General features: G+C 43.4%; 1 protein-coding gene across 5 annotated transcripts in view; it reads right to left on the reverse strand.

The window, feature by feature from the left end:
* The window catches only part of CEP85 (centrosomal protein 85), a 32,289-nt gene extending 23,025 nt beyond the window's left edge, over positions 1 to 9,264 (reverse strand). For 3 of the 5 annotated variants that reach the window (XM_045782264.2, XM_045782263.2, XM_045782261.2), the window contains exons 1-2: positions 9,117 to 9,237; positions 2,804 to 2,999 (exon numbers count right to left, since the gene is read on the reverse strand). In XM_045782264.2, the coding sequence (XP_045638220.2) occupies positions 2,804 to 2,990 (187 nt within the window). In that variant the 5' untranslated portion in view covers positions 2,991 to 2,999; positions 9,117 to 9,237. Of the gene's footprint in view, positions 1 to 2,803; positions 3,000 to 9,116 lie in introns of all 5 variants that reach the window. The other 2 variants (XR_015722763.1, XM_045782262.2) reach the window with 2 other exon arrangements.
* Between the last annotated feature and the right edge of the window lie 1,180 nt (positions 9,265 to 10,444).

The following is a 10,444-nucleotide window of genomic DNA, read 5'->3' on the forward strand; positions in this document are numbered from 1 at the left end:
CTCATCTACTTACTTACTGAACAGTATCATCACCCCTATTTTACAGAGCATAGAGCTGAGATTTGACCCCATGTTGTTTTGACTACAATATCCACATTCTTTCCTCTTATAAGATTTCTCAATAGATGCTTTTGGCATACTGTGCATGACAATTCTTCAATGTATAGTCTATACATGTCAGGATGGTTTAGCATCCCTGGTCCCTATTAAATGCCAGTAGCAGCCCTAACCCTATCCCATCACCACTGTGAAACATGAAAATACCCCATATGTTTCCAAATGCTCCCTAGGATAACAGGCAGTCCAGTCTCTTGTTGAAAACCATTGCTTGGGGGTACCTAGGTGGCTCAGTCAGTTAAGCGTCTGACTTCAACTCAAGTCATGATCTAGGGGTCCTGGGATTGAGCCCTGCATTGGATTCTGTGCTCAGAGAGGAGTCTGCTTCTCTCACTCTGCCCCTCCACCCACTCATGCATGTGTGGGCTCTCTCTCAAAGAAAGAAAGAAAGAAAGAAAGAAAGAAAGAAAGAAAGAAAGAGAAAGGAAAGGAAAAAGGAAAGGAAGGGAAGGGAAGTGAAGGGAAGGGAAGGGAAGGGAAGGGAGGGTAGGGAGGGAAGGAAGGGAGGAAGGGAGGAAGGGAGGAAGGAGGGAGGGAGGGAGGGAGGGAGGGAGGAAGGAAGGAAGGAAAGAAAGAAACCATTGTTTGACTGAACTGGGTACCCTGTGGGCAGCGTGAATGCAGATCAAGGTAAGTCTTAAAAGTCAATCTGAAGAGTTTAAGACTATTTTGAGTGCAATGCAAAGAAACCACTAAAATGTCTGAGTGGGTAAGACAAAACAAGACTGAAGAGATTTATTTAACTTTATTAGCTTGCTACTTGAGGGCTAGTAGGTAGAAAGTATTCAATAAATGCTTGATTTACTAGTATTTATTGTTAAAAAAAACACTGTAATTTTTCTAAACTGTATCTCACGATCCACATAAACAAATAGACAAAAATGTAATGATGGCTACTTATCCATCTAAAATGTCATAGTTTTAGTTGAAATCAGAAAACAAGGTTCTACAGCCTCTTTGACTTAGTGGGAAGCAAATGATATTTGAACACAAATCACTTTATTCTCTCTTCCAATTTTAGTGCTTCTTCCATCATTTTTAACTCACTTTCCTCTAATTCTGCTACCCTCTGCTTTCTACTGAAGGCACTCTAACTTTCCCCCAAGGACTTATTCTTAGGGTCACAGTGCACTGTCTGATATGAAAGAATCTATATACATGCAGTAATCTATAATAATCTTTCACAGAAGACATACCCAACAATCAGAGCTACCGATTAGTGTAAGATTAACTGGTGTTACCATCTGTACTAAGTATATTTCTAGCTAGAAGGAAAGAAATTTGACTTCTTGATAAGTCTATATGGTGTTATCACTCTAGTCAGTAGACAAATTTCCAGGCCATTTAAAATAATGAAATTCGATTGAGGGCCTCTATTACCATCTTCTTGGCCTCTTACTTCTTGTTACTACTACTAATCTTCCATTCTTTACCAGTACCACTTTTCTCTCTCCTCACTCCATACATCAATTCTGAAGAGATATTTGCTAAAATAAAAATGTATTTTGGAGGGTGTCTGGCTGGCTCAGTCAGTAAAGCATCCAACTCTTGATCTGGGGTTGTGAGTTCAAGCCCCATACTGGGTGTAGAGATCACTTAAATAAAACTTTTAAAAAAATGTATTTTGGTATAGGTATAGAGGCTTATGCTTATTTCAAAATTCAAGTTTGAAAGCTGAAATTTTTTTGTATTATGTCACATGTCCTATCACCAACATCTTTTTTATCAAAATATTAAGACCATAAATAATCGAATGAGAGACTACTGAAGACAAAGCCATCAGAAAACCAGTGAGTTTTGTTAGAAATTGCTACATCCCCAAAATTTGTGTGTTAAAACATAACTGCCATGTGAAATTATACGATCCAGCCCTAAAACAGTGTATATGGCATATAGCAGATGTTCAACAAATATTTGCTGAAGGCATCTTGAACGGATTCAACAAACACTTTTCAAAATACTTAATCCATGCAAGGCAGTTCCTAGGAGAACACAACAAATATCTAATAAATGTCTGCTGTAAGGCACTGCAGGATTTTAAAGTTAAATAAAATATATCCTTAGTTGAAAAAATGTACCCCTCTCTTCATAAATACCCCAGAATTCAAAAAGCTTTCTATCCTACTTTCTATTTAAATATACCATATCTACTTAATATGTCTACTGAATATATATATTTATTTATATATTTATATATGTTTAACATATATACTAAATATATGCACTTAGTATTGAGCTTTCAAAGTCTTGTCAATCCATTCTAAAGATAAATTCCTGAGTCTCTAGTGACAACGTAACTGAGACTGTTGGCATCCAAGAAGAATTCCAATCTTTGTGGGCTAGCAGATGACTGACCCACCCACAGGACTACAAAGACAACATAGAACACAGTAATTTATGCTGTGTTTTTCTGATTTCAAATGGAACTATGTTCCAAGTCATTCTGTTCCTTCATGTGTCCTCCCCTCCCAAATATATCATGTGGTCTTCTTGGAAGCCATGTAGGACCAGAGATAAATAGTTGTTCTTTTGGAGAGGGCTGTTTTTCTATTCAATATAGAGTCATGTTATTTTTGTTCTTTAAATACCAGCATTTCAGTGAATGTTTGTTTGCTAAGTATTTCCTTTAAAGGAAATTTCTGTTATGAAAACACAGACCAAAGGTCAGAAAACTTTGACTACTCACCTGGTGAAGTGGCATGAGAGATCCTCTCACTTGGGTATTTCTCCTGCATGGCCATCAACACTGTTATTTGAGCCAGCTGTAGAATGAAGGAATAACCAGTCAGATCTCTCCACTGTCTTTTAATTCCTTGTAACTTGCTCCCATTCAGCTGAAACTGTCCAAACCACACAGGATTCGTCTTCCACATGTTTTACTCCTAAAGATATTTTTTAAAAAAGATTGTATTTATTTATTTGAGAGAAGAGAGAGCATGAGCCGGGGGGCGGGTGTGGAGGAAGAGGGAGAAGCAGACTTCCCAGCTTAGCAGGGAGCCCAACGTGGGGCTCAGTTCCCCTGGGACGCTGGGATCATGACCTGAGCCGAAGGCAGATGCTTAACTAACTGAGCTACCTAGGCGCCCATCCTAAAGATATTGTTTAAGGCAAAGCAACTTCCAATACTTCATCCTACTTCTCTTCCTAAAGTAAGGGAGAGAAAATCTAGAACCAAATGAAGATTCCCAATACTGATCCTATATGTCCTAGAACCCCTCAACTGTTGCAAAAATTAAAAATAATATTACTTTTATTTTTTTGTAAAGGTTTTTATTTATTTGAGAGCGAGAGGGCGAGAGAGAGAGCACAGGCACGCAAGAGTAGAGAGGAAGGGCAGAGGGAGAGGCAGAAGCAGGCTCCCCAGTGAGCAGGGAGTCTGATGACTCCAGGCTCAATCCCAGGATCCTGGAATCATGACCTGAGCTGAAGGCAGACGCATAACCAACTAAGCCACCCAGGTGCCCCATAATATTACTCTGAATTAACAAACTTTACTATTGGGGCGCCTGGGTGGCTCAGTCGTTAAGCATCTGCCTTCAGCTCAGGGCGTGATCCCAGGGTCCTGGGATCGGGCTCCCTGCTCTGCTGGGAGCCTGCTTCTTCCTCTCCCACTCCCCCTGCTGTGTTCCCTCTCGCGCTGGCTGTCTCTCTGTCAAATAAATACATAAAATCTTAAAAAAAAAAAAAACAACTTTACTATGGATTTTCTTAGCCATGGAAACAGGAAGAGAGTGGGGTAGTGAAAGAACTAAATAACCAAACCAACAGTGAAGTAGTATAACTTCAATTATGATTAACATAAATTCCCCAACTCCTCCAGTAATGAAAGCTAATTATATGATGCACAAATAGAATTCTTGGTCATAAGCAGAACCCCAAGTCTCAGCTGGGAACATAAGATTTTCTTCCCATTTCCTTACTTCTTAGAACATTTATATTTATTCTAATGGTAGGCTGTGAGAATTCAGCAAAAGTCTGATTACTATCTGTGTAAACAAAAGCTTTAATTAATGTAACTAACAATAGCAAATAATAATAATATCTTATATTTCCATAGTACTTGAGAGGCGTGGCAGTACAGGGAAGTGGTTCAGAGTATGCAGTTATGATCAGACAGCTTGGGTTTGAAGTCTGACTTAATTAGCTATGTAACCCTGCACAAATTTTGTAATATCTCTGTACCTCAGTTCCTTCATATAAAAGTGAGGGGGGGGGCGCCTGGGTGGCTCAGTTGGTTAAGCATCTGACTTCGGCTCAGGTCATGATCCCAGGGTCCTGGGATCAAGTCCCATGTCGGACTCCCTGCTCAGCAGGGAGTCTACTTCTCCCTCTCTGCCTTACTCATGCTATCTCTGACTCTCTTTCTCTCAAATAAATAAAATCTGGGCGCCTGGGTGGCACAGCGGTTGGGCATCTGCCTTATGCTCAGGGCGTGATCCTGGCGTTCCGGGATCGAGCCCCACATCGGGCTCCTCTGCTGGGAGCCTGCTTCTTCCTGTCCCACTCCCCCTGCTTGTGTTCCCTCTGTCGCTGGCTGTCTCTATCTGTGTCAAATAAATAAATAAAATCTTTTTTAAAAAAATAAATAAATAAAATCTTTAAAAATAAATAAATAAATAAAAATTAAAACGAGGATGGGGGCACTTGGGTGGCTCAGTGGGTTGGGCATCTGACTCTTGATTTTGGCTCAAGTCATGGTCTCAAGGTTGTGGATGGAACTCCGTGTCAGGTTGTGCATTCAGCAGCGAGCCTGCTTGAGATTCTCTCTTTCCCTCTCCCTCTGTCCCTCCCCCAGCTTGTGGGCATGCACCCACTCTCTCCCTCTCTCAAATAAATAAATCTTAAAAAAATAAAATAAAATAAATGAAAATGAGGACAAGAGTGCCTGGCTGGGTCTGTCAGTTAAGTGTTCAACTCTATCTCAGCTAAGGTCTTGATCTCAGGGCTGTGAGTTCAAGCCCTGTGTTGGGCTCCATGCTGGGTGTAGAGCCTATTTAAAATAATAATAATAATAAAAATAAATAAAAATGAGGATAAAGACAGGACCTAATTCACGCCAATTCATTTAGAATTAACTCACAACAGTGCCTGATGCATATTAAGTGCTTAATTATGGTTTTTTTTAAATTATTACTAGGTAGTTTAAATCAATAAAAAGTGGCATATGATCATCCCTGGAAGATAAAGTATGAATTTAGAAAATGAATTTACAAGAGCCCCCAAAGAGTTTGGGACAAACTCAGTCAACAGATCACAATTCTTAGAAGTAAAATTCAACTTTGGTAAGAAAACAAAGGCTATATGGGTACTATTTCTCTAATGTGCTTTACTGACCTCTATAGTTTTCTCTTAGTAACAACAACCCAAACCTTTGCTAATTGCACTGCATCTACAACAGAAATGGTACCATCCCCTGAAATCCCAGGTCTTCACATAGTGGGCAAAAGACAGTTGTTCGGTAAAAGCTTCGATTTATAGCTATTATCATTTAGTGTGTTAATGGCGACACAGAAGGATTAGATTATCTACCTAGCAGTGATATCAAATGGTCAATATCAAAATCCCTTTCTTCATTCATTTCTTTAAGGTATAACAAAATGGTAGTAGGTCCACTGGACTCTGAGACCTTTCCAAATTCAGAGGAGTTGAAAACAGGATGACAAAAAAACTCTCGGTTAAACAGAGTTACTCTAGAGGCGCCTGGGTGGCTCAGTCGTTAAGCACCTGCTTTCGGCTCAGGGCCTGATCCCAGGGACCTGGGATCAAGCCCGCATCCCCGGCTCCCCGTTCAACAGGAAGCCTGCTTCTTCCTCTCCCACTCCCCCTGCTTGTGTTCTCTCTCTGTCAAATAAATAAATAAAATCTTAAAAAAAAAAAAAAAAACACCCAGAGTTACTCTATAACTCGGCAATTCCATTCCTAAGTATATGTTCAAGAGAAATAAAAACATATGTTCACACAAAATTTTGAACACGAATGTTCATAGTAGCATTATTTATAATAGCCAAAAAGCAGAAACAACTCAAATGTCCATCAACTGATAAATAGATAAATTCCATTTATATGAAATGTCCAGAACTGGCAAATCCATATAGACAGTAGATTAGTGGTTGCAAAGGACTAAGAGGAGGGAGGTGGGGAAATGGGGAGTGACTGCTAATGGATATGGTGTTTCTTTCCAGAGTGATCAAAATCTTCTGAGATTAGATAGTGGTGGCGGCTGCACAACCTTGTGGATGTGAATTGTACACACATAAAACTTTTATTGTGCATGAATTTTATCTCAATTAAAAAAAAAACAACTCCCACAAGTAGTAAAACAGTACGGAAGAGATAATTCTTTTTTTTTTTCTTAAGTAGGCTCCAAGCCCAGCATGGGGCCCAATGCAGGGCTCAAACCCACAACCCCCTTCAGGGGCGCCTGGGTGGCTCAGTTGTCAAGCATCTGCCTTCGGCTCAGGGTGTGATCCCAGGGTCCTGGGATCAAGTCCCACATCGGGCTCCACGCTCCACTAGGAGCCTGCTTCTTCCTCTCCCACTTTGCCTGCTTGTGTTCCCTCTCTCACTGGCTGTCTCTGTCAAATAAATAAATAAAATCTTAAAAAAAAAAAAAAAACAAACCTACAACCCTCAGATCAAGACCTGAGCCAAGACCAAGAGCTGGACGCTTAGCCAACTGAGCCACCCAGGTGCCCCTGGAAGAGATAATTCTTTTTTTTTTTTTTTTTAAGATTTTATTTATTTGACAGAGAGAGAGACAGCCAGTGAGAGAGGGAACACAAGCAGGGGGAGTGGGAGAGGAAGAAGCAGGCTCATAGCAGAGGAGCCTGACATGGGGCTCGATCCCATAACGCCGGGATCACGCCCTGAGCCAAAGGCAGACGCTTAACCGCTGTGCCACCCAGGCGCCCCTGGAAGAGATAATTCTTGACTTTTTCCTACTAAGTTCAGAAGTAGATGAGCTACTGATAGTTTTTAGGACCATTTGAAAGACATAAAGATTTCCTGAAATAAAAGTGAGAAGTGAATGTACAAAAAGTAACAAAAATAACGAATTATACAGCCAAGAAAGGTAGCAGTGAATGGAAGCAGACAAAAGAAACACCCAACATTGATGGTTTCTATCTTCAAAGCCCTTTAAACTACCTAAGTATTCATTCAACAAATTTAACATGTATTGAGTACTTACTACCCACAAAGCACTGTGCTAAACACTCTATTACAGGTATAATGCCATATTTAATGCTTACAATAAATGTATATTTAATGTAATATACATTTATTACAATGTAAATATACAATAAATGTATATTTAATACATCAAACTTACAAGGCAGTTACTATTATTACCCTTATTTATGGATAAAAAAATGAAGGTTTAGAGAAGTAAAGATCATATAGCTAGGAAGAGGCTTCAAAGACAGGACTGTGCTCTAATGCTACAGAGAGTCTAGTCAGCATTCTTCCTGTGTGTGACAAAAAGAAATGAAGTTATGAAGGCACCAGAAGTTGGAGTTTCTGCCTCAGACACAGCCAGAGCTGCAAGCCCCAAAGTAGTTAGGAGCAGGGACAGCTCATACAATTTCTTCATGTTGCCCTTGGTCACCACTCAGGCTCTATTTCCTGAATTGCCACCCAAGAATTAGGTTTTGACTATTATAAGTATTTCTCCCCTTGAAGAATTATAATCTTCACACTTGGCAGAACGTCACACTTGGCAGCTGTTGAGAACCACATCAAGACAGGAAAGGATTTGAAGGGATACACAGCTGACAAAAGCACATTAAGAATCTCACACCATCGCACTATTTTCACGACCCCGATCATTCATTAAACCAGACCTAAAGAGAAGCCAAATCCTTCCCAAGAAGTTGCCTTTACAAAGTCCTGATACCTACACCACCACCAGACTATTATAAAACCTGCAAGGCCTAAGGGCAGGTAATGAGGCATGGTTACCTTAATCATCCTGGTATCATCACCCGTCCCTACCTAGCACACAGTATTCGATTCATCAACCAAAATTTACGGAGGGCCTACTATTCACCTGGCTCTGTGCCAAGTGGTGGGAATATACCGGTGTAAAAGACAAACGGGATTCTGATCTTCCTGTTTTACCGTGAAGGAGTGCTACTGAACAAATTCGCTGTAACCCACTGAACTTGTAGTCCATCCAAAGCACCAGCTCCTCCTTGTCTAGAGCACGGTGCTCTAGGCAATCCGGATGCTCCTGACATTTTAGGTCAGATAAGTCTTTGCTGGGGGCGGGGGGGGGGGGGGCTCTCCTGCACATAGTCGGGTGTTTCGAAGCAGCCCTGACTTCTACCCACTAGATACCAGGAGCAATCCCCGAGTTGTGTTAACTGGAAATGTTTCCTGACACCGTCAAATACCCCGTGCGGGCTTGGAAACTCCAGCCTAGCGCCTTCACAAGAGCTGTCTTGTCCCCCAACCGTAAGTCTCTATTCATCCTGTAACCCTCAGCCCCCAATTCCCTTCCACAGGGAGGCCTCCCTGCCTTCTCGGACTACACCGGCGCCTTCTGCCTTCGTGCTGTGTACTTCTCCAGCCCACACCACGGAGTGCGAACCGAGTCGTCACCCGCTTCACGTCTGCTCTTCTCCCGGGACCGTCTGCTCCGCGAAGGCAAGCAACGTGCTTCCCTCCGTCCCCTCCCCCGGCGACTGGCACAGGGCCTACCCTTTACAAAGGTAAAGCAACGGCTGTGAACGATGGAGAAAGCCACGCGCAGAGGGCAGGGAGGAGAGCGAGTGGCGAGGGGGCGTGTGCGGGGCATTATTTTAGGAAGCCCAGCGAGTGAGAGACCCAGAGGAGAAGGGGACGGCTTAACAGCTCCGCGCATGCGCTTCGCTCTCCCGCGGCCCCAGAAGAAGGTAGGTCACGAGTGTCTGGGGCTTTTCTGGGGCTCCTCCGGGTCTCCCCAAGGTGGGGCGGGATCTCCCAGCCCGACAAGGGCTCCCGAGGGGAGGAGGACTTACGTAGGGCCGAAAGCGGACGGCGAAATCCCTCACCCAGGGACGCCGACTGCGGCCACCACGTCAGCCGCGGGCGGCAATTCAGTCCCTCAGCTCCCCTAACGGCCGTTACACGCCCGCCAGGCCGCGCGCCTGAGAGCGCGCGCCGCCCCGCCCCGCCCCGCCCCTTTCTGCCCGCCTGCGGCCAATCGGGAGTCGGGCCGCGCCGGTGTCCCGCCCCCGCACGCTGCGCCCGGCGCGCGGAGCGGAGGCATCTCTCTGCGCATGACTCCGCCGCTTCTCGGAGCCTTCTCTTCAGCCCCTTGCGCGGTCTCGCCTGTGGGCGGAGCCCTCGTCCCTCGGGTCTGGAGTGGCTTGCCGGGCTTGGGCTCTTCGAGGAGCTGGAGGCCAGGGAAAATCATTCCGAAGCTCCCCCAAACTTACCTGCCCCACCCTTCTCCCATATCCCCACGGCCTATCCGTACTCCCACCTGAAATGAAGCAGGGGGTCAGGTTGTGGTCCCGAGTTAGGGTATGGCCTGGGTCACTGCCATGTCAGGGTTAGGGCTGTCTGTGGCTGGGGTCAGGGCTTGGGCTGGGTTAGGGTCAGGGGTCAGACTGTGACCAGGACTCAGGTTGAAGGGTAACTAACGGATCGATCTTGCCTCCTTACCTAAACTCGGTCCCCAAGAAAAGAACTAAGTTCATTTGCATTAATATATACTTAAGAATCAGACTGGGGAATTGTTCAAAGGAGGAACAAAGCCATCAGCCAAAGGACAGTGAAAAATTCAAAGCTTCTAGAAACCTGACTTGGGAGGGAGAGGGATTAAAAAGTTGTGTGATTTCTTAACTCTGAAAAACCAGACTTAAAGAGAGTTAATTACCGGATGAAATTCACCCTGGAGTTAGGACTCTGGAGATGTGCTCCAAAATTCTATTCCGCCCCACTGCCCAGCTTCATATAACATTTTAAGGTAAGCATATAGAAGGCATAAAATAGATTTAATGGATAATGAATCTGGGTATGATGTGACAGATGCATTTAGGGGGTATTCTCTGAAATTAGGACCAAATGCTTTTGTTAAAACATCTATGGTAAGGATAGGTATCTAAATGAATAAATGTGTGGACTAGTGGGTAGGAAGTAGACTGATGGGTGGTGGAAACATCTACTTGATTGCTTCTATTTTTTTGTGAAAAACATCTATGAAGAGGGAGGGAACAGGGAGGACTGAGAAGAACCGGTAGGATTTGAAGAGTTGATGCAGGTAATGGAAGACAAACCTGACTGGAAACACAGTGGTAGTGCTAAGATTTAAATTTACAAGGGCAAACAGTGCATTTGTACA

Source organism: Ursus americanus, chromosome 33 (genome assembly GCF_024610735.1).
Source record: "Ursus americanus isolate L20-20 chromosome 33, mUrsAme1.1.p, whole genome shotgun sequence".
Classification (NCBI taxonomy): Eukaryota; Metazoa; Chordata; class Mammalia; order Carnivora; family Ursidae; genus Ursus; species Ursus americanus.